Genomic DNA, 24,029 nt, shown 5'->3' with positions numbered 1-24,029 from the left:
TCATTGACGTGCTACACAGTATTTCAAAAAAAAGCTCAAAATATCTTCTTCATGTATTGCTCAGGAGAACTATGACTAATCTACAGGAATATCATCTCAGAAAGATATTTTAGAAGCTGGAGCTGATTAACTGGAAACTATTTAGGTGCCTGTTTACACATGGAGATACGATTTGGTGGTGGAAAGCCAGAAGAGGGGATTGAGTTAACCTTCCTGCACTCCTCACAGGGAGAGCTGCTTTGGGAATTCTGCACTCATAAGTCAAAGGGCCCGAAAATCCCCTCCTCATTTCGGATGGATCCAATAAAACATTGCAATGGGGGAACAGAGGATTCATTATGGAAGAAACGCTTCCTGACAGATGTAGCAGATAAGTTACTAGCTGTAACACTGTCTTTTTTGCTAGCTTTTGAATACACTCTGCAATGACATGTGCAAAGATGTTTTTGAGATCTTCAAATTACAATTCTCATATAAATGCAAAGAAGTAATATTGTATATTCCAGAAACCTCTTCATTCATAAAATATTCCTAGCCATATGTCTGTAAACTAATAGCAATCACCAAAATGGCATAAAACACAGCACAAAAAAGTGTGAAAAATAACACATGACATAGATCTGATACCTCTTCAGGGAGAAGTTTCAGAGAACACTCCAATGCTAGCAAAAGTCAGTGGCTATCAGAAATGTATTTCTTCTAATTTTGTCAGTACCTATTAATCCCAACTATGCTGACAGTCAAAGGTTAAAAAAGGAAATAAATTAACATTATTGTCAATCATTACATACAGAAGAATAATTAACTCAGTATGTTTATTTATCTACTTTTGCTACTTGATTAAATGAATGATTGATGACAGGTTCCTCGTTTTCCTTTTTTTGTCAGTATGAAAGATCAGTATGAAACTAAACAGAGCCATTACATCAAAATTGTTAGAAGCATAAAATATACTACAGATGGATTCAGATGATTTCAACTTTCTTGTGACTTTACTGTAACTTACTGAAATACTTTTATATGTACACAAATTCTCCATTAATAGCAGAAATAGCCTGCAACTCAACTTACTTTTCTCTCCAATATTATGTATTAATATTTAGGTTTCCCTTTTAAGAAAGAATATTTTAAAAGTTCTGTAGAGAAGTTGTGCAAATGAGTGCAATTATCCCATTTATCCTTGGATAACTCAAACAACAGTGTGTGCGAAGGGGCCAAAGCATTCTTAACTGCTAGCTAGCGTTATGAGTAACACAAGCCTAATAAATAGTTTTGGGGAAGAAATCAGGGCAAATATGGGTACAGTAAGTTGAAAATTTATCATTTGGGTAATGTGAGATGAGGAAAGAAACTAACAAGAGTCAATTCTTAATTCAACCTGCCTTAAGAGTACACTCGACCTCCTCTTGGTAGCCTACTGTCAGGCAAGGCAATAGTGAGTGATATCATTTCAGATCCAGGGGTTTTCTTTTCTTATTCACTTTACAAACGAGAAGCAAGACCTAAAGTTCTGACATCACTTCCACTAATGTAGCATAGAATTGAAATAATTTCCTCAAATTTTCCAGGGCAGATGAAATCTGAAGTGAGCAGTGAAGCGGTTTCCCCTCAGCTGACCAAGGATTGCTGGCTGGGCTAGGAAAGTTCACTGAATGCAACTGCATTTTTTGAAAGTTAAAGGAATTGACCCAGAAGTTTGATGAGGCTGCCTTTGTATGGGATTGAAAAGAAAGTAAAATCTCCTTCTTCCAAAGCAATTCACAGTAGTAAATGGCTGAGAGCTTGAAGCCTTTATCTGTTACTTTCAGAATTTAGAGTTTGCTGAGAACACAAACTGAAGGAAGTCACCAGCAAAATCTGCAGCTCTGTTTACACTTTTGAAGAAACTACCTGACTCTGAAGAAGCCACTTTTTCTTAAAGACAAGGCTCATGTCTTTTTGTAACTTGGAAATACTAGGTACAGCTGAACTCAAATGACACAGATGGTCTGAGTCCACTTAACTCTCATTTTGAACCAAGGGAAGTCTGGATTCAAAAGGAGTTATTTTCTTCCTATTTCATACAAATTCTGGCTCCAGATAATATGCTGTCTTAGAAAGTGAGTCCATTTTCCTTTCAGAGCCCTAACTTCTGTGCACCACAGTACTAAGATTGTAATTTTGTGCATGTGTGGAGGTGACTTAGAGGCATGTCCAGATGGAAGGGAACCTTTTGGGCATGTTTAGTAAGGATCTCCTGAGCTTATTTAAGTTTGGCTGTGCCATGATTTCTCTTGTACAGATATGAAACTGATATCCGACGTGCCAACGCAAGCTGTCTGAATAACATAGGTATCAGACTGGAAGGTGGCATAAGGAGCTATTCAGGCAACCCTCAACAGTTGTTTGTTTCCAGAAATGTTCTGGATTCTGCAGGAAAACCAACATTCCCCATAAGGTTACTTCCCCAATCTCACTTTGTGGTGCTAGCTATCTAATTTCAGTTCTCTCTACCACAGCCTATCCTTACTGAAATAATTATGCCATTCAAACAAAACATAAATCAAGAGTAACCTTCAGCATTTACAATTATTCCCAAGAATTCACCTCTTGATATTTTTTTAATCCTTATCAGCGAAGGGAATCCAGAACCACCACAATGAGAAATTCATGTTAACTCCCTAAATATAAAATATAATAGCCATTCATATTACATAAAAATGCATATTAAATATATGCCCCTGGGATAAACCACAGAACATCAGAATAGATATATATCTATATAAGATCAGAATAGATACTGCAACTTTTACTTTAGGCTCTTATGCCACTGTTACTGAAATATTGTGTTTAGCTGTGGTGTCCTCCATTCTGAAAATATGTTAGAAAATTGGATAGGACTCATGTAAGAGCTGCAAGAGTGATTAGACTTTCGAAAATCATTCCCTACAGTGAAAGACTAAGAAAGCTCAATTTATTTAGTTACTGAAAAGAAGGTTAAGAGGATCACAATACCTACATGTGGAAGAGATTTCTGACAGTAGGCAGCTCATTAATCTAGTAAAAAAGGCATAACAAGATCCAGTGTTTGGAAGCTGAAGCTGAAAATAAGACTACAAATGACGCACCCTTTTTCCACAGTGACAGTAATTAACCATTGGAACAATCTGCCCAGGGACATAGTTGATTCTTTATCATTTAAATACTTTACATCAACATTAGATACTTTCCAAAGAGATAAACCTGTATCTCAAAACAGATGCAGAAAATACTCGATAAGGCTCTCTGTCTGGGGTCTGCAAGAAGTCAGACTGGATGCTTATCACAGCTGCTCAACACAGTACCTCAACAAAACAGTTTTGCAAGTGCTCTGTGCTTTAAGGACCAACCATCTCATGACCATTGTATCGATCCTTTGTGTGCAGTTCAGTTCCAACTGAACAGAGTCTATCGCCAAAATTCATCTTCCTGTTTGGCAGGCAAAATGAGAACCCTTTCAGGACATATACGGGCATCTTCAAAGATCATCCCATGCCATATTCACTGTCTGGCGTCATCACTGCTGGAGACCAAATTACATCAAAATGCCAGTAAGCACGCACTGGTAAGCTGTTTGTGCACTTGCATTGCCTGATGCTTCTTTCAAGGAACTGTTGAACTTCTTTCAAGGAATCTGTTGGGCTGACTCCAACGTAATGATGGGTGAGTCAACATGTAGACCTTGTAAAATGTTGGAGCTTTCAGTCTAAAGGCCGCCAAATGGCCTCTCAACATAGCTGTCTGTATGGAGAACATAGTTCCTTTATGTCAGAAATAGTAGTTACATATTATCTGCAGGAGTCTGGTTTTTGTCCTATGTATTAGGTTTCTTGGGTGACCTTGAAGAAATGTTGCTTCCCTTGATTCATTAAGGACTGTAGTGACAGGACAAGGGGTAACGGGTTCAAACTTAAACAGGGGAAGTTTAGATTGGATATAAGGAAGAAATTCTTTACTGTTAGGGTGATGAGGCACTGGAATGGGTTGCCCAGGGAAGCTGTGAATGCTCCCTGCCCATAGCAGGGGGGTTGGAACTAGATGATCTTAAGGTCCTTTCTAACCCTAACTATTCTATGATTCTATGATTCCATATTTAATGAGATTGATGGAGAATCAACAGCATCCATGAAGCTGTTGAAATCAACAAAAGTGAAATGTATGATGAGGTTAGGTGAGACTTTAATTTTTCTCTTAGTTCCTTAGCAACACTTGTGAGAGAAAACTTGCCCTTTAAGTCTTCAGGATAGGATGCTGGGGCAAAAGAATAACCAAATAAAAAAGAGCACAGAGACAGAAACTACACAGAGCAGGACAAGAACAGTATCGGCATTTATGCACAAAATAAGGAGAAACAGCCTGACATATAAGGGTAAAGAGAAAACAGTGTTTTAAAGCATTAAATAAACAACAAAAATATTTATCTTCAGAAGAAAATTAGACACCACATTTCTTCATCTCTAGGAAAGGACAGAAGAAACATCAAAAATGTAAACAAAAATAAATACTATTCCTTCAGAATGTGGTACAAGGATGGAAGTTCACAGAAATCACACCTGGACTTGCCAAACAATACACTTGCTACAGGCTTCTGTAGGTTATTTCAGAACACCTAGTTACTCTGTTTTTTCTAGTGACACATACTTAAAATACTGGCAATGGACTATGAAATCTTTTAAAAATACTGAAGGGACTTTTTATAAGATCTACCTAATTAAGACCATATATATTATATATAATAATTATAATAATATAATAATTCTTACATATTATAATTATATTATATATAGTATATTATTCTATAACACAGAGATTTAATATAAAATGAACTAGTAATATTCCTCCTACCTGACTGCTGCATTATCCACCCTGAGTATAAATCTTAATGTTATTTTGAAAATTATCTCCTCACAGACATCAGTTAAATTTCCTAATGAAAAGCTCATTAAATACAGTATTCTTGCACAGGACATGAATATAGCATTATTGCTTAAGAACTGGACTCAGTGGCCTCCTGGCCACAGGAAAAGGGCTCTATTCCCTGCTCTGCCACACACTTCCCATGTGATAGTTAACAAGTCACTCAGCTGGCTTTGCAAATGTGCTCAGCAGCTGCTTCTTATGATCAGATTACCAAAGTGATGAAATCTTTTGTAAATCTGGCTATTTATTTTGTTGCTGAATAGGATCAGAGATCCTTTGAAATCTGGCCCCAGTTGGAGTGCTGTGTTCTTTTGAAAAGCTAGCCCTAAATCTGTATATGCCTCAATTTCTCTATTAGAATTATCAGCACTGTTATTGCTTCATCAAGAGGATGAGAAACAGCTAGCATACACAGCAGTTCAAATTTGAAAGGGGATATATAAATGTAGAGTTGTTCTGACAGTTGTAGAAATGTCTATGTACTTAAAAAAGCAAACAGAAAAACAACTCCTGATTTTTCCTAAACCTTTAGAGAACTGTGGTTTTCTATAAAATCTGAAGTGAGGTAATGCTGACAATATTATTCTCGTTGCTATAGGTAGTGTTTGGGAAAAATCCAACAAAAAATATTTCTCCCCCTTCTTTTTATGATTACGAATATGCACTTAATGACTTTCCAGATGATGAAATGAGACATGGTGTTTTGTACTTGCATGTGGTACCACCCCATGCAAAGCAAAGCAAAAACAATTTTTATATGATACAAGTAGAACACAAAGTGATGACACACAAACGCTTGTGCAGATGCACTCAGCTAACTTTGTAAGAATTATAGCGACTGACGTGTTCAAGCACTGAAATTAAGGTAAGCATTCAATAACAGCTCCATTTATGAGGAAGACTGTGGAACAACTGGAGTTAAGTAGTTTATTAGGGATTTGCCTGCCTTTCCTTCCTTAGGAACAGAAATCACAGTATGACTAAAACCTTTGAAAGTAAAAATAAAAATATTCTCCTTGGCTTAAAAGCTAGTAAATAAACAGAAAAGATGTTTCTTAAGGGAGCTCAATATTTTACAACACCTAAGTCCCCAACTGGGTAGAGATTCTTTTTGCCTCACAATCTCAGACAGATACAGAGGCTTACATGTTCTCTAAATTGTAAGCTCTCTACGAAGGGTGTTCTTTAATTACAGACAGCTAATGAAAACAGTTTTTACTGATCTCACTAATGTCCTGGGAAAGTCTTTACTATGGATTCATTGTATTCTACTTTATATCCCTGATTGAAATGGGAGACCACAAGAGCATAGGGATTTGGGGGAAACTCAATTTCCTTCCTCTGGCTTCAAAGAGAACAGTTGCAGAAATTAAGCTGCGTTGATATTGTGGTCAAACTTTGGTCAGACTGTGGTTATACTTGCATATTATAAGATATAAAATCAATGCACTTTGGTTTTTAAAATTGCTGGGTCTACCTTCAGTATCTAAATCTTGCTTTGTTGACCACAGGTATCTAATACTAATATTACATGAAAATAAGAATTATTATTAAATCCATATACTTCAAACTTCACTTCCGGACACATGACTATTATTTACTCCAAATATTGAGATAGTCACTTTGGATAATACTAAGAAAAATATAACTACAAATATATGAGATGGGAAATATTGATTCACTTTTTCCATTAAAAAAAAAAAAAAAAAAAAAAGAAGCTTGTTTGTGTGTTTTCATTCACTTCAGACAAAATATTTTCTCATAATTTTTTACTTGTAATATAGAGTGATGCAACTGTTGGTGAAACAAATATTATAAAAGTCCATTCATTTACCCTGCTTTTTTCCCCTCAGGTCTACATACTAATAAGGACATAGCTCCCTGTCTGAGTTTTTTTGTTTGGTTAGCTTTCTAAGGTCTCGGTTACATTCATTATCAGTTGGTTAATCTCTCTCTTCAGCTCTTCATACAGATGTATTTAAGATATTCACAACAGATTCAACAAGGTCTAAAAGAAGCAGCTGAAGATACAGGGTAGTTCAGATGACCCAGAAATCCACTGAACTGCATTAACAGAAGAAACAAAGGTTAAACTCTACAAAATTAGTAGCACTTTGAGTATGTTCACATTTTCTGCTCAGCTGAGGAGACTAAGGTATGACAGATACACTGAAGCTGTTAAATTCAACCACAAGATCCAGTTCCATTGCTGTCATTTGCTTTACTGAGCTCTGTTCAAAACACTCTTCGTAACAAAGACACTTTTCTTCTGTTCAGAAAAGGACAAATAAAAAGACAAACAAAAGTTCTATCAGATATTGCAATCTACAGACAGCAACAGCCTTTTCTCCTTTTACATCTCAAAAACTACAGCAGTGATTACTTTTTGTCTGTTTCTGATTACTAAAAGCAAAAAGCAGAACAAGCAGTTTTGGCATACCGGGTTTATTGCACATCTGTAATTGGCTAACCCCATCATGTGCGTTGTTTGAAAAAGTTATGTAGACTGCACATATAACTTAACATATTCATGCTTCTAAAAAAGACCACCTGGGGCTAACCCACGCAACATAAAACATGAATGTAAAAATCATATGGAAACATTTTATTAAGATCTTTGGAAAAGTGGACTGTTGTGGAACTGAATTTTAGATAGATATTTCTACTGGATGAAAATCCGTGCCACTATATTATGATGAGAAATATACTTGGGTTTAATTGGAAGTTTTTCCTAACTTATTTTACCACCACTGCCAAGGCTGGAGTCAGTGAAACTGTGGATACTGTTCTCCTCCTGACATATTTACTTCTGCAAGTCTAAAGCCAATACTTTTACCAAAAGCCACTCAGCCAATACTCAGCCAATGTTTCCAACCATGAATTATAATGACATCAACCACCATCTTTTAGACAGAATAAGGAAGGTATGTTCTCAACTCAAGAGTGAATTTTAAATGACACAATGAGGCTTACTGTGCACAAAAAGACATGCACACTGAAAGGAGGAAGAATTAAGTGGAAAGTTTAAAAGTTTTGGGGGGTTTCTTTTAAATATTAATATTCTACACCAGGTTGTTTTCATTACAAGACTGCATTCAGAATGTGAACACGTACAGAAAAATACAGAACTACAAAAAGGAGAGTCAGTGCTGGAAGCTGACTACAAGAGGAAGACATTATCCATATTCTGTGCTTGAGCTAAGGACTCAAAGAAAAAATAAAAAATGGATAAGAAAAATAAATTGTATTAAAAGGACATAATGAAAATGCATAAAGGACCAAGTCAGTGCAACAGCACAATAAGAGAAAAAAGGAAGATGAATAGCAGTGTAATAGAACGGGAATGCAATACGGCTGGGAGTGAGAGAAAAGACATTGAAGTCATCAGTTCTATTTTCTTGCTCTTAAAGACACTTAGCTTGGTTGTTTTCCTATTTAATTGTTAAGTAGTAAGTTGGAGTTCTAGCAATAAACAACTCTTCCAGGGACCGACATCTGATTGACAACATTTTAGAAAGAGTATTAATTTGTTACCAGCAGTAAATGTTTTGTGTCTCCACAAAAGTGATGGATAGAACTTTTTACGATACAAATAAAGCACATAAGAAACTAAATAATTCTATCCATTTCCACTAGCAAAACTGCAAGGATCAGGTAAGTTCTTTTTATGCCTTTGTTCATGCAAAGACAGAGAGCTGAACTTGAAATGCTTTTTCCATCATTCCTGTTCTTCACCACAAGGAAAACAAAACAAAAACTTTCAAAGCTTTTTAACAACATTAACTACAAAGCAACAACCAGTAGCCTGGGGCTGAGGACAGCAAAGATAATGATAATAATATTAGTAATAATATTAATAATTTCATTTTAATTATATTTAAATGAATTTTAGGAGGTTTGATTTACTAAAAGGCACAGATTAGAATTGCAAGTTTTAAATTTGCACTTTGCCATGTTTAGTCCCAGTTCACTGACGGTCATGCCCAGACTGGCTTCTGCAAAAACAACAGGTAAACTCATTTCTTGATAGTCACTTTCATTTTGATCTGCTTTCCAAGATCAATCAGTTATACAGTTAATGTGTTTAGCTTGGTTCTGACAATATAAAGTTCTCCCAGTATTTTAGAACCATAATTTTTACACACTAGAAAGTCAAATGACTCACAAATACTTTGGTATACAATGCATATCCTAGTCAACTGGACTTGCAATGTCAGAGAATTAAGCAAGGTTTGGTTTATAAGAATTACTTTCCATTTATCCACGTTTGTTGAAAAAATATATCTCCTTACTTTTATCCCTTTAGTGGAGGCATTCTTCTAGTATTTTGCCTACAACTGCTTTGAGGCTAAGACAGGTCAATACTGTAAACTTTGCAACTGCAAAGAGTAGATGATGCTAAAATTTGTATCAGCCTAATATCAGAGGTATCCTGATCCTTGTTTGAAGATAGACGATTTATTCAAAAGTTCTGGAATATCTGAGAAACACTGCAAGGTGAGATTCAGAATTATGATGCCCAGGAGTTTCAGAGTCTCTTGCTTGTACTATGGCGGGTAAGTCATCAAAGCAATACAGAACTGTGGCAACCACAGCAGGGCAATGCCAGTGGACATTACTAAGATGTCAGGGGTTTCCCTGCTCTGTTGGGAAGATCTGCTTTTTTCAGCACATCTAAGAATTATACACTTTTGATTTTCAAGTACTTTTAAAGTTTGTTTCAGATACTAAAAAAGGATTTCTCATTTCCCCAACGAGACAGAGATAGCATTCATCATGTATGGCTATGACTCAAACACAGAGAAGCCAGTTCTTGAAGCTTCACACTTGGGACTCAGGCATTTGGATTCCAGCAGCAGAATGCTTTTGCAGGAGGAGCTTAAAGGAGAATGAAGGAGGAACAAATAAGATGACAAAACCCACAAGAAGGTAAAATAAATCCATTTAGATAAGAAGGTATGATACAGAATCATACAATCATACAATCATTTATGTTGGAAAAGACCTTTAAGATCGAGTCCCAGCTGTAAACTTAAACCTAACACTGCCAAGTCCAACAAACTATGAACTCCCAACAGTCAAATTCTCCCCAAGTGTTTGTACTGTGGATGACTGTGAATACATATGCTCCCAGAACACTGCCGTTGAACTATAAAGACCCTTAGAATGCATTCTTATCAGGAAAGCAATTAAGAAATCTCTATCAGGCTCTCCTGCCTTTGCTGCATGAGTAGAGGTTTTAGTATACATTACTGTTAATGAGCCTATACCATTGCAGAATCCTTCCCATTTCTTATATACGTAAACCTATTCTTTCTTTAGTTGTCCTAATCCTGCTAGATTTTTCTTTAATGGCTCTCCTTGCCTCTTCACCTTCTGCACCTCAGAAATTCCAGTTTTTCTGAACTGCTATATATTTCCCTTTTATTCCCAAAGTTTTACATAAATACATATTTTTTAAAAATTATGGATTTTGCTTTCATTCTGGAAAAGAATGAAGTTTTACAATTTTCAGGTGCATTGGAAATCAGCATTTCATGATTTTTTTTAAGCACTCTAGTCAACTTTTATTCTAATTTTTCCATCAAAATATTTCCTCACAATCAATTTCAGATATAAGATTCACCATTAGGCAATTAGTCCCTCAAAAGCACTGAGTGTATTGGTAGGCACCCTCCTCCATTTAGAGATTGAAAGCAATCAGGTCATGATCACTTGTCACTAGGCAACCACCAACTCCAAGTCCAGTATTCAATTCATCTTATCTATCACAATGAGATTCAAACAGAGCTACCTCATTTTGGGTTCCATATCTTTCATACTAGAAAACCATCAATAATTCTCACAGAGAACATTAACGTTTTACCACTGACTGTCTGAAATTTCCATTCTCATTTCCTACATTCAAATAACACCTAATCATCTTTTTCTCTAACCTATGTGATAGCTTGATGAGTAAGTTGCCTACTCCTACGGTGCACTGCCCCTATAGCCACATAAACAGGTTTATAATGGATAGACATTATGTTTGCAATCAGTGTTTGATACTGGTACACAGTCAGAGCACTTTATAGTGGCCTACACATAAACAGGAATCAGATTCTCCTACGAAAAATGCCTGCAAGATAGGGAGAAATAAATTACAGAATTCTCAAGAGCACCACACCAAGTGAGATGGTGAGATTCAGAGACCCTTTCCATAGCAAGAAATACTGCCAACTGAGCTGCATTACACTGCTTTCTTCTGATTGACCTTTTCATGTCTGACAGTGAAAAACGTCTTAGGCCACAAACACTGAGGAAGAAAATAAGTCGCATTTCTTTGCCCCTGTAGATTTTTTCCCCAAGACAGAATTGTGTGGTGGTTCGCTAGAGAAGGTGGGTCTTGGTAGAAGGCTTGAGTGATTTTGTTGGGAAAGGCTTGTACTATCTTGCATCTCTTGCTCAGAAGACAACACTCAGTTTAGAATATAAAAGGCTAACAACAGGTAATGTTATGTAAAGGGTTTCCACAATGAGATAATTTAGAAAAGAATAATTTATTTATCTCTTAAAAATGCATACATATCCAGCATAAAAATTATAAGAAAAAGGTATTTAAAATAATGAAAGTAATTCCACTTGACATTTTGTATAACAATTACCATGCTTTCCAATTATCATTATTGCTCATTTTCCTTTCCAGAGAATTCAAAGCGCTGGACCTCTTTTACAAACCTCAAGTTCCATAGTATGATAAGACATTAAGTAAGTCTGTTTTCAACCTATACTTACATACTTTATTTATGTTAAGAATGGATCCTTTGAAAAACATGCCAGCTTTAAGGAAACAGGTATAATTATGTTTTAATGTGTATTTTTCTTCTTGTGATTATCAAAACTTTTTTTTAAAATTTATTTTTTTATTTCATTACCAAGGCAGAATTGAAGTAACATTGAATGCTTAATTACAAGCAACACAGCAGTCATATTTAGTTGAATATGACTAAACAATTTGAACAATTTGGACAAGAAATATTTCAGTTCACCTCAAACACTTCTGACAGCATCTGATTTTTTTCATACGGATACATATTAACTCCAGAATACAGATTTGCAAAACTACCTAACTGCAGAACAAGCAACGCTAAAAGCAGAGATGGCTAAAGTGACATTCTTCACACAACCTACACATCAGTCAGTGCTATTTATTGAAGTCCTTTTCACTCCTCAGCTAGAATCTCTCATTCACTTCTTCTCTTACAGCAGAAGTAAGATTATTTTACTTATGTAATGTGAAATGTAACAATTTGCCTTTAAAAAAAAAAAGAAAAAAGGAAAAAAGCTCATGATAAATTTATTTATAACTCGAGATTGTGGATAATCCTACAATTACTTTTTTTCATTCAAAGAAAAATCACGCCCAAAGTTGCTTTATGTACTCTAGTTTCCATATATGTCATGCCATTCAGCAAAGACTGCCTAAAAAGGAAATACATGGTGTGACTTCACATAAGCCAAACACATTGAACACACCAAAGACCATCATGGTGCCTCACACTTCTTTCCCTTCCTCTCTTCACTTGAAAAAAAGGAAGAAAACATGGCTTGGTAAAAACATCGATGATGGAGTGGGAAAAGAACATAAAGAGATCACTGAACCCTTTCAGCAACAGCTTGTGCTAAAGAACATAAAGAAATTTGGAGTCAGTCATTTGAAGACAATACTCCAAAATATGAAGGTTCTTATAAGACTTTGATGTTGGAAAAGGACTAGAGGGCCTGGCATGGATCAGGCAATCAGAATGCACAGGACTCAAGTACCTTGCTATGTGACCTGAACACATAGTATATACTATAAAAATACTACCATTCCCAGATCAGAACTTTCAGAAAACTCACTTTTGAGTGCAAAAAAATTGATCAGCAGCTCATTTACTGCTCTCCTGCAAACACACGCCTTAAATACTGTGAGTCAAAGACTTTTGGAGGAATGGAAACAGCAGATAATAGTACTGTTATTCATGACAAATTGTTATGTAGCATGTGAAGAATGGTAATTTTATTCCTACTGAGTATAAATGACTTTTTGACTATTTTCTGCCACATGAAAATCATGTCCTGGTCTTTAAGAACTGTAATCTTAAAACTCATCTGCTATAAGTTGTGGGTATATTGGTTTACAAGGACTAATGCTTCCTGTGTACAGAAAGCCTTAGACAATATACCAAAAAAATTGAATGACATCTGCTGTATTAGAAATGGAAAATTTATCCATTTTTTAGCAAATGTCAAATCATTGGCTATTGCTTTAAAGATTAATAAAAGATATAATGGCTTCTAGATACCCTCTAAATAAAGATTACTATGAATGGAGAAATGATTTACCAATAGTCACTACAATAAGATTTCTTTAAAGGTTACCATCATCAGTTATATAACTGAAACACTGCTGAGAATGCCTGGTCATTTCTTGAATAATGCATACTGTTCATTGTAGATTTGATCTGCATTATAACAATACAGATATTTCTAAAATAAAGGAGAAAGCTGTTACTTTACAATTGCTCAAGATATTTCCATTAAGTAACTGACTTTGAAAATATTATATAGAATTACCTGAGTGTGCATTTGCAAGAACAACTTGTAGTGATCATTACATAATACGCATAAGAAAATAAACTCATCAGCCTTTACAGGCTTTAAAGAAAAGCTGTAACAAATACAGGGCAGAGTAAAGGACCTTCCATTTAAAATTATTAAAATGTTGTACAATATTGGGGGAGAGATTTAAAACCAAGCTTTGAAATTTAATTATTGCACAAGCAGACCAGCACATTTGGGGAAAGAGAGAGGAAAAAAAAAAAAAAGTAGTTGCCTACACAACCAAAGTACCTATCACATAATTTTCAAAATACCTTTAAGTCTATTCAGCAGATTGCTTGGGCACATACAAATATAATGTCTAGTGTTTTATTGTAGGATTATAAACCATACTTCACGTGAAGCTGCAAGCTATTTATGTGAGCTTGTTTATCCGTAAGAACTTCTTCAAGGGCAGCAAAAAGCAACTTTAATAAATGAAAAGGAATTTCTTTTGAAGTAATTTCATGAATGTTTGATCAGAATGTGTTAACAAGTTTCTATGTAAGGAGATCTAGTGAAGTAATAAAATATACTTGTACTATTCAGTTAAACCTGCTTATGGGGAATTCTTATACAATGAAACAATGTTTCATCAAGCATTATTTTGATATACTGACACATAAATAATACAATCCCACTTAGTATAAAGCTAAGTACTCAAACAGGGGAGAAAAAAAAAAAGAGAAAGGAAAAAAGAAAAAGCAAAAATCCTTCCCCAGCTCCTCCACGCTGCTTATGCCTGTAGGAGTAGGAGCTATATCACCAGATGGGCGGAGGAGCAGGAATAAGACATCAATTAGGGTGAAAAGACATTAAATGTTTATCTATCTTTTTCATAGGAAGAAGCATGTTAATCCAGGCAAGACTATTTATGTTGTCTAAGAATACAGCTTTGTTCTCCCTTAAAACTCCTTTCTTCATTAGAATCTTTACAGAAAAAGGAAGCTTCAGTATTGAGATATATATTCCACAAGAGGGTAATGAAAAACAGATCCCAGATACTCCGAAACCATACAGAGAGATTTCCAGAGATCAGACTTTCTGAAATACAGGACAGCTTGTAGAAGTACGGTATGTCTGTTAGCTACAGGAATTGGGGAAAAAATTATTTATTTTAACAGACAGATCATAGATCGCACAGCAGAGTCCACTTTACATCCACCTTGAAAAACTGGTTAATTGTCTGAGAATAAACTCTTATCCTGAAAAAAATGGGAAACATTTGCATATTATATCAGAAGCATGATAAACCACGCTATACCCATCCTCTGGATGATGTAATTATTACCTTTTTTTTTTTTCTCTCCATGAAAATTATATATGATGTGGCAGATAATATAAATGAAATATATGAAATGACTCAAATATATCCAGCTACTAAATCATCAGCCCAAAAGTTCCTTGGTTTTTATCTTCCATGTCTATCTCCATCCACTGAAAATTATAACTTTCCTTAACTAATATCGTTTCCTTATATGGAAGAGCAAGTAGAAGCCCTTTGCAACATCAATACCAGTAACAATTCATTGGCAGTTGTGGGCTGATAAATAAGATTCTATTACCCCCCCCTCCTCCCTCCACCCTTAAAGGTGGCTTTTTCTTTTGCCTCATGCTATATTCAATCTACTTAGTTTAGTGTAGGTTAAGAGCTTAAGATTCATAACATGTGGAAAAAAAAAAAAAAAAAAAGAAGAGCTAAATTCTCATATGCCTCTTCCCAGAATGTTTTCTCTAAACTATGAGATCAGATCAGTAGCTAAAATACGACAGGGTAGGTTTTCAGTGCTGGCGAAGCAAGGACGACCACAATTCTCAGGTTTTGGTAGCTTTGAGTTGCGTTAATGAACTTACTCCCTAATTTAAAATACTTATCAGACAGCAGGATCACACTCATCTGTATAAGTAGAACAAGCAAAAAATTACGAAAAAATATCCAGTTTAGACAAGTCTTTGAAAACACTACTTAAGACCATTATCTTAGGATTATTTAGCCTCTAAAATAACTGATTCCTCTATTACTTGACTTTTGTGGCAACTCATGTCTCAAACATTGATTTTGCTGCCCAACTGCTTGTTTGAGCAAGAAAAGAGTGTTTAATATTGAAAACAGTCTATTTAGGCTGAAATGTTGATAGACACCTACTGGCTCAGAAGTCAAAAAATTTCTATACGTGTTGCAAAAGGATAAATGAAATTCTACTCTCTAACCTGAAGATTAAATATTTGGATGTGCTACTCTCCAACTTCAGAAATACATGATTCTACCTTTAAGGTTTAGCCAAAGAATGAAGAGACTGCGTCCTTATTAATAAGGAATAATGCCATGCTCCTCTCAAGCACATCCTTATATAAGATCCTAAACAATGCAATACAATAATTGCTAAGTAGCTTTAAACAATTTACTGTCACCCAGCTTACAGCTGTAATAGTTACAGCAATTGGTTTTTTGCTAAATAAAAAAAATAAATAAGAGGTTTATTTCACCTTCACATGGTGTCTTTCTCATGCAGACCTCTGATTTCCACATTTGTATCCCTTTAAAGGATTTGATATGCAGGGAAAGAAGAAAGGATGATGGTAAAAATTTCAATTTAGAGGTTACTAAAGGCTGCCATATTCAATACTATACAACATATTCACTCCGTACCTTTCACTGATGTATTAGGTGGAGGTCCTTCCATTCTCAAGTTCCATGGAGGATCACCTTGATTAGCAAAGTCCCGCATCTTCAGATAGCTAATTGTAAGTCGGATAATGGATGCCTTGTCAAGCTGGCTGGTAATGGCTGCAGGCAATGGCAATAACTTTGCCAACTCATAGAATTCAAAATTCTCTTTTCCCCGGCGAGAGCGAGCAGCATCTCTGGACTTTTCCTTCCTCAGAGCTTGCAAACTGAAAGAAAATAAACACAGCAGGACATTCATCAATATTAGCATTCTGTTACATTTAACCTATTTGCTTTTTTACTGATGGTCTTCTATGCAAATTAGCACACTTTCAAAATGATTTTGTGTATGGATGTGCAGGCTTCAGGATCTATTTAATGGTACTCCAGTCTTTGAATGATTAAAACTGATGATAATATTTGAGCTTCAGTGGTAGCCAACATATTAAGTAACTACTCCTAACTCATTTCAGTCACCTTCTGCTTAGCCTGCCCTTCCTTCTTCTGCTGCAAGTTGAAAGAAAAGATTCCCAAGAACGCTGTGTACATGTGGGGTTTTCTGCATAAACGCCATCACTTCTGCTAACCCACTTTTGTCTGAATTTGTGCCAAATTATGACTCTTAGGAAAAGGAAGTTAGAAGCAGATCTTTTGTGCCACCTCCGACACAGGTTGCAGTGCAGCCAAGCTGACCAAACAGGTCTGAGCCACAAAAGTTTAAATCTGGCATAATAACTTCCTGGGTTTCATGAAGCTGGTCTTCATGAGTTGTTCAGCTGCCCTTGCTGTGGGAACAGCAACCTTTGTCAGAGGGGTGAGCAAGCAGTTAATACTATTATGTGCTTCATATTTCTGACTGTAACTCACTAATAGATTAATGTCAGACTGCGAACTTTTGGGTCAGAAAGGACCTTCTGCTTTATACTGAGCAGGTGGAAAAGCAAAGACGCTCATTTAGTCCTGTTGTATCACTATATCACTTGCTGCAACCCATAAGCAACACCTAAAAGTAACTCTGATTTCACTCCTGTGCTACTTGTTCACTTGGTGTAAAACTGCTGAATGCCATTGGGGTCTTCTCTTGGTCTTCCTCTAAAATTCAAAGGAAACTCAAGTTTCAGTTGGTTTCAATATATAATAATACAGCTTTGCAAGGGAAAAGATATTAACTTTTTTTGCATGGTTTTGGGCAGAAAAAAGATTAGGAGTTGATGTATAGATAATACCAAGAACAGATATTGCCTCCTTGTTTCAATGAGAGGTTTAAACACTTTTTTAAAATTATGTGGGGTTTTTTTGATCAAGTCAGAGCAGAGTGTTCACCTCAGGATATGATAAGGTTGCCCATATCTCTGCCTTGGTGCATAGAGGTTGGTGATGATGCTGAGGTTGCTGTCTGCCAACCACTGTGTAAGGTGAGTAGAAACTGTTCTCATCCCTCACAATGACTCTTATCTTTCCTTTTCTTTGTTTATTTATTTACTGAATCTACAACCACAATTCCATTAACTACTAATTGGCTTACAAAAGAGCTAGAATTCAAACAGTGTATAATGAAACAGCAAATACTTCTCTCAAGCTTCTACAGCTCTTCCTGAAACCCTGGATTGTATCAGCAAAATAATCATAATGGCCAGATCTACAAAAGCTCTCTGGCATATGAGGTAGATCAGTAGCATTTAGGCACACAAATATAGTACCATGATTTCGAGACCCCTATTTACGTATCTTCCTAATTTGGAAATAATATAAAGGTTTCCTTATTTTAGTATTCTCAACTGCCTGCATTTTCATGGCTGTCTCTGCCACCTCAGACTTGACAAGAGTGTATCAGTTGGGCTCTTAAAACGCAAATGAAATGCCTCCATCACACTTCCCTGAGAATGCTTAACAAATTATATTCCCTACATAATTCCACAATAATAGAAATTATATTTAAAAAAGCAATATAGACCACTAGCAGCTAGATTTGTAAGTTATATTTTAGGAGAAAAGTACCTGGAAAATAAGATTCCACAATGCTTGTTGCAGATGCACCTCTGTCCAATTTCAAATTTAAAATATCTACCATCATAAATGTGTAAAATCCCTCAAAAGGTCCATTAGCTAATAGAAGTATTTTATGTACATACAGACACCTGAAAGCTACACTTCTGTGAGATGTGAACTGTCAAATTAATTTCAGTGCAGTAAGATACCCTATATAATTTAAACACCCACAACAGTAACATAAGGGAAAGACAGGCAAGTGTCTCTGCCCAATTGCTCGAAGTGAAAGCTCATTTTTATGGCATAGGGAATGGCATTTACTACTTGTAACCACACTTTTTTCTCCAGAAGCCAAGCCTGAGGACCTCATGTCCCCAAATCAAGTTTCAGGAATTCATAAGAGCTGAGATTCTAGATCTAATCTGAAAGTCTGCACCAAGAGGTTTGCACCTTCTTTCCAATGCACTTAACTGTACCCCTATGCAAGAAAAAAAAAAAAAAAAGTAAGATTATTCCTTAGCAACACAAAAGACTGAATCAGCGTTTTACAAAGTCCTGTACAGGGTTCAGGAGATTGCCGAAACTGTGTAATATACTGCAATGTAAACTTACATGATGCATTAATGGATCACTAAAAGTGTGCAATGGAAATCAGTTAAGCTGAAAAGTGAGTCTATCTCTGTCAGTAAACAGAATTGTTTGAAAGCCAAATATATATATTAAAAAATAAAAAATTCCCAAATTACAAGGGTTGGGGATCTGACATAACAGATATAAAAAAGAAACCTCTGAGAAACAGAATTATTAATAACATGTTTTTTCCTCCTAGCCATTTGGTATATTGTCATTTGTGGGAGCTTCACTGTGTGACTCGAGTCAAGAATTTTGTAACTTGTAGCACTCTTCTCTTGGCATCAGTACATTAAGCTAAATTTAGGAACAGTGTCTGACAAGATGTGCACAGAAGTCCTAATTTCTATTCTACATTAATTCCACTAAGGAAATACACTTGTAGTGTCGGACACTGCTGTTATGCTGATACAATGCATCCTTAATTTGGGAGCAGTGATTTCCTCAGCAGGATGCAGGAATTCATTAGATATGACCTAAACATCACTGTTAATCCTCTCTGGCACCTGTGATTCTGATAAGCAACATCAGCTTCATCATCAAATGCTCTTAAGTGCTGGCACTGATAACCCCAAGAGGATGCTAGCAAAGAGGGGTGTGAAGCTAACAACAGAACACAACAGACACAGGAGAAAAACTCATCTTGGGTCTTTTCAGATGACTTTTGGATTAGTGGTGGTTCTTGGTCACACAAATAAATTTGCTAGAGTATCAAGCTGCAAAAACCTAGGCATGCCTGCAGCTCTCCTACTAATGAGAAAAATACAAGTGTGGGAAACTACACCCATGTTTATTAAATGAATTTCAAAAACATTCAGAAAGCACCATGACAGCAAGCATTGCTCATTTAAGAGCTCTTACATGATAGAGAAGGTTCCCCAACAGACAAGCAAATCTACATATGCTATCCACTGTACCAACAAGAAAGCAACAGTGGGAAATATACCCAAAGGCATATGGCTCCGTCTTTGCCTTCGGTGGAGGAGCTCAGATATTTGGATCAGCTCACATCACAGTATGATATCAAAGGATGATGTCAACATACAATGGTGAAACTTCACGTGTTCCCTTAAGAACATATTTCTCAAACAGTTTCCATATACAGAGTTCACTAAGAACTAAGAGGTTCCCAGTTGCTAGCTTCTTATAATTCTGAGATGCAGAACCATATAAACCAGATATTTAATGGCTAGAAAACTAATGCTTTTTTTAGATAGTATGCTTGTAAATTATGTATTATTTTTCCTTTTAGGGCCTTTCCAGGTGGACTGATATAAAGGGGTTCTGGCTTTTACAGATAAAAGGGTACAATAAATACTACCATTTTAAAATGATGTGCACAACATTTGTGAAGTAGATTTTCTATTGAAGACACAGCAGATGCAGAAGACATGATAATATGGTGTTGCATAAAAGTTTTATTGGTACTCATAACTCACTTGTGATTTCATTGTGCTTGTGGTCATTCCAAACTTAACCTGCTTCATATTTTATGTCACAACATTTTAGATATTTTATATTTGCAAGCATATATATGCATCCATATCTGTGTGCACACCCAGAACCTCCACATGTCTGACAGGTCATCATCTGTCACTTTAAAGATGGGACAATCACAGTTCCTAATTTTTGCAGCATACCATGGCAATCAAATATGTTACAGCAGATCAACAGATGTGTTGACTTACATTAGCAAGGATTTTTTAGCATTATCCATACCTCACTTCCATGTCTCATTTTGGGTGGTAAAAATCAGTAAAATAATTTAACTCTAAGAGTTTGCATTTTGAATTAAGACAGGTGAACAGTTGTGGTTACAAATTTCTGTCTGCAACTTAAAAATATAGCTTGGAAGCAGATATATTTCAGGCTTACCCACTTTTAGAAAGGCAGCTCACATTTCATTTCACCTACAGTGTTCCCTTAAACCTAATGCAGACAAGACCCCCCAGGTCAGGCTTCTCAGAGTTGTCAGTCTCCCCCTGCTCAGCCCCACAGACCAGAACCAGTGACGTTTCATAGTACCCTCACTGTACTTTTTATAAACAGAGATTGGATTGGGGGAAATGGCCATAAAACAAGGTCTGAGGGACAGACAGGCTGCTGAGCTCCAGATATAATGGCACCAGCCAAAGGACAGCTTGTCTGCAGTGTACCTTCATACCTTTTGCTCATTCTTGTTAACTACAAGCAGAGGAGTATGGCAAACTCACACAGGATGCACAGTATTTTTGATAATTCTATTGAAATCACCCCTGATTTCAGAAGAAACTTGGTAAGTGCAACAGTATACCAGAACAAAGCACTTTTTTTTTTGTAATACTAAACAGCATTGTACTTGTTAATTTAGCTGTTATCAACCACTAGCAAATTTCTTAAGCCTCTAACAACAATACGGATTAGTAGCAGCAAAACCAGATACAGTACAACAATAACACTCAACAGTATCTAATAATGTTTATAACAAGCTTTGCAGAGAATGAAACAATATGCATGTGTGCGTAATTTTTATATTAGTCTGGTCTTTTAAATTCAAGGATCAAAAGGTCCACTATTATAAACATTATCTAACTCTCCAAAGCCCATAGACACAGATGTTATATCCATTTCACAGAAATCAGATATATGGAAAAGATATGCAATGTTAGAGCACACAATGAATATGTTTCAAAAAAAATGTACTGGAGCTAAGTGATCCAATCCCATCAATCCCCTGCAAGATACTTTCGATTACTTATGGCCTTCTGTGTACACTCTTTTCCAATATAAATAGAAGAATACTTACTTGCAACTGAGTTTAGTTGTAGTATTATGTAAGGAAATAAATTTATGCTGCTCCTGAGACCACAGGTGTGAATTTGTGCAATTTTATGAGATACACTAGAACAATCCTCGTATCTTGTTCTTACCTTATGTTAATGACATGACATGGTGATATTGTCATACTTTGGGTATTTTTATATTTAGATCAACTTTAGAGCACTTCCCCCTTTTTTAATAATCTACTTACATAATTTCTCTACTTCTATCAATGCAATGTAGTGGATGAGTATGACAATTTAATAAGAATGTTTATACATTCTGATGTATTACAGGAATCATCTATTACCTGTTCCCTCACTTAGACACATGCTTGAGGGAAATCTTTTCTGGGGGCTTCAAGCTGACCAGTGCAAACAACGTAGGCAGCTAAACTCATTTATAAAGATGGATAAATAGAAAAGCTTGCTCAATGCCTAGGCAATTCATTAAGGTAATGTCCAACTAGACCTATAGGTGGCTACCCATAGGCCTTGTTCTGGGCTTTAAAAATCTACTTTAATTTCACTGATCTCACTGGAAAATTATACTTAATTAGAAGTTCAAGGAATGGAATACCATCAATATTGAAATGACCCAATTATTTTGGATATTTCTTATTTTGCTTTTATGTGACTCTTCTCATGCTTTAATTTTTTTGGTTAATAGCAACATCTCAAGACTAGTTCTCAATTTGAGTGGATATTCATCTGCATGGCATTGCACATTTTCACACTAAAAAAGATTTAGGTTGGGAAAAAGATGGAAAGATGGAGGAAGTAAAGCAGAGTAACCTGTACTATATACTTGCACATACTGCAGTTAAAAAGTCCAGCCTAGCAAGTCAAGCATCACCACTGATGATGATATTGGTGAGGTCTAAAGCCTCCTATTGTCAAGGCTTCTTGGTACTGTTCTGTTTTTCTAAATGTTATGCTAGGGAACTCACAAATATGCATTACACAGGATATTTTTTCAGTAGATGTAAGTACAAAAGACTGAAGAGAGAGTGCTAACATTCCTGTACACGTGAATCAAAAGAAGAAAAAATCCTAACTTCCTAAGACTAACTCAAGTACTTCTGAAAAACTGACACTGAAAATATGTTAATATATATACCTTTAATTTTGCTATCTTTGGGGATTTTTTTTCTTTTGAGACAGTTTTTTTACTTGATGTTTTCTCTCTTTTTTTGCTTTTCTTTTTTAATTTTTACTGTCCTATTCATAGACTTCCTTTTCCCAGAGATTATTTCTGAACTGAAAGTACAAGAACTTCAAGACTAATAATAACTAGTTATACTGTTTAAAAGAGAAGAGTAGTTTTGTGAGGGTAAAACCTCCAAAAAAAGAGTTAAGGAGGAGAATCAAAAGCCACAATAAAATCTACCTTCTTCTTTCTTTTTTAAGTACATCTGAGAAGTGAGATGGCAGATTTTTATGGATTTATTCTACTTGTTTGCTTAGGAGATCCGAACATTGCTCAGTCTCACTATTTATCAATTAATCTAGCATGCAGCCTCAAAGGAAAAAGGTCGACCTGTATTAAAAATTCATCCATCAAAAATTCATCAAAGACTTCAGCATTTTAACCCGTGAACCTTTGAACACCTGCATACTTGTCAGATCTGTAGTCATAGTTAACTGGAATCTATAGTTACCACAGTATCTATACTTGCTCTGACATGAGCTGCATGAGGAGACTTTCAGGTTAAAGTGCAGGACATAACCTAGTGAGCCATACTGCTTCCTCAAACTGTTCTTTTCATCAGACCAGGCATATCTGACATCTAAGTTCAAAGACTGTCAAATCAGACCCCTTCAATGAGCAAACACTTTTCAGGGGCATTCATTTTTGCCACACCACAAATATCACTGTTCAAAGTTTGCCAAAAGTATAAATGAAACCATTATCTAACATTATCATCACTAAGAGAGTTCTCAAAATGAAGCCATTTAATGCTATCCAAGAAAAAGTAATGTTTTCGGAAGAATTTCTTTAATGTGTGAAGAAAGCTTTATAGTATATGCTGGAAGTTAAAGCTGGAACCTTCAAGTTCAAGGTAAAAACTCTGCTGCTTAACTAATGCACTGCTCATAGCTGTCATCATTAATTTATGTTAGCCTCTGTAAACATCAAGAGTATAATAGGCCAATTTCACAACTAAATATAGATGCACATTTTGCCCTTATATAAATGGCAGATTGCTGCTGTAGATCATCACTGCAGCAACACGTCAGTAAAGATGCACTGTTTGATGGTCTGATGCTCACACAATATATAAAACCAGTTGTAATGGTTGTTTGGAAGCAAAGTGTAACATAGCAGCAAAATTTCATTTGTTCCACAAACTCAGGATATATTAAGCTTGGCTGACAAAGAC

The 24,029-nt window shown here is 35.8% G+C and overlaps 1 protein-coding gene across 6 annotated transcripts in view; it reads right to left on the bottom strand.

The window, feature by feature from the left end:
* The window catches only part of NPAS3 (neuronal PAS domain protein 3), a gene marked incomplete at both ends in the record, with an annotated part of 628,566 nt that overhangs the window by 425,475 nt on the left and 179,062 nt on the right, over window positions 1–24,029 (bottom strand). For 4 of the 6 annotated variants that reach the window (XM_080617339.1, XM_080617342.1, XM_080617344.1 and 1 more), the window contains one exon: window positions 16,211–16,455. In XM_080617339.1, coding sequence (XP_080473465.1) covers window positions 16,211–16,455 — 245 coding nt within the window. Of the gene's footprint in view, window positions 1–16,047; window positions 16,099–16,210; window positions 16,456–24,029 lie in introns of all 6 variants that reach the window. The other 2 variants (XM_080617340.1, XM_080617341.1) reach the window with 1 other exon arrangement.

This window comes from Psittacula echo, assembly GCF_963264785.1.
Source record: "Psittacula echo genome assembly, chromosome: 5".
Lineage (NCBI taxonomy): Eukaryota > Metazoa > Chordata > Aves > Psittaciformes > Psittacidae > Psittacula > Psittacula echo.
This window is presented reverse-complemented; position numbering and strand designations above follow the sequence as displayed.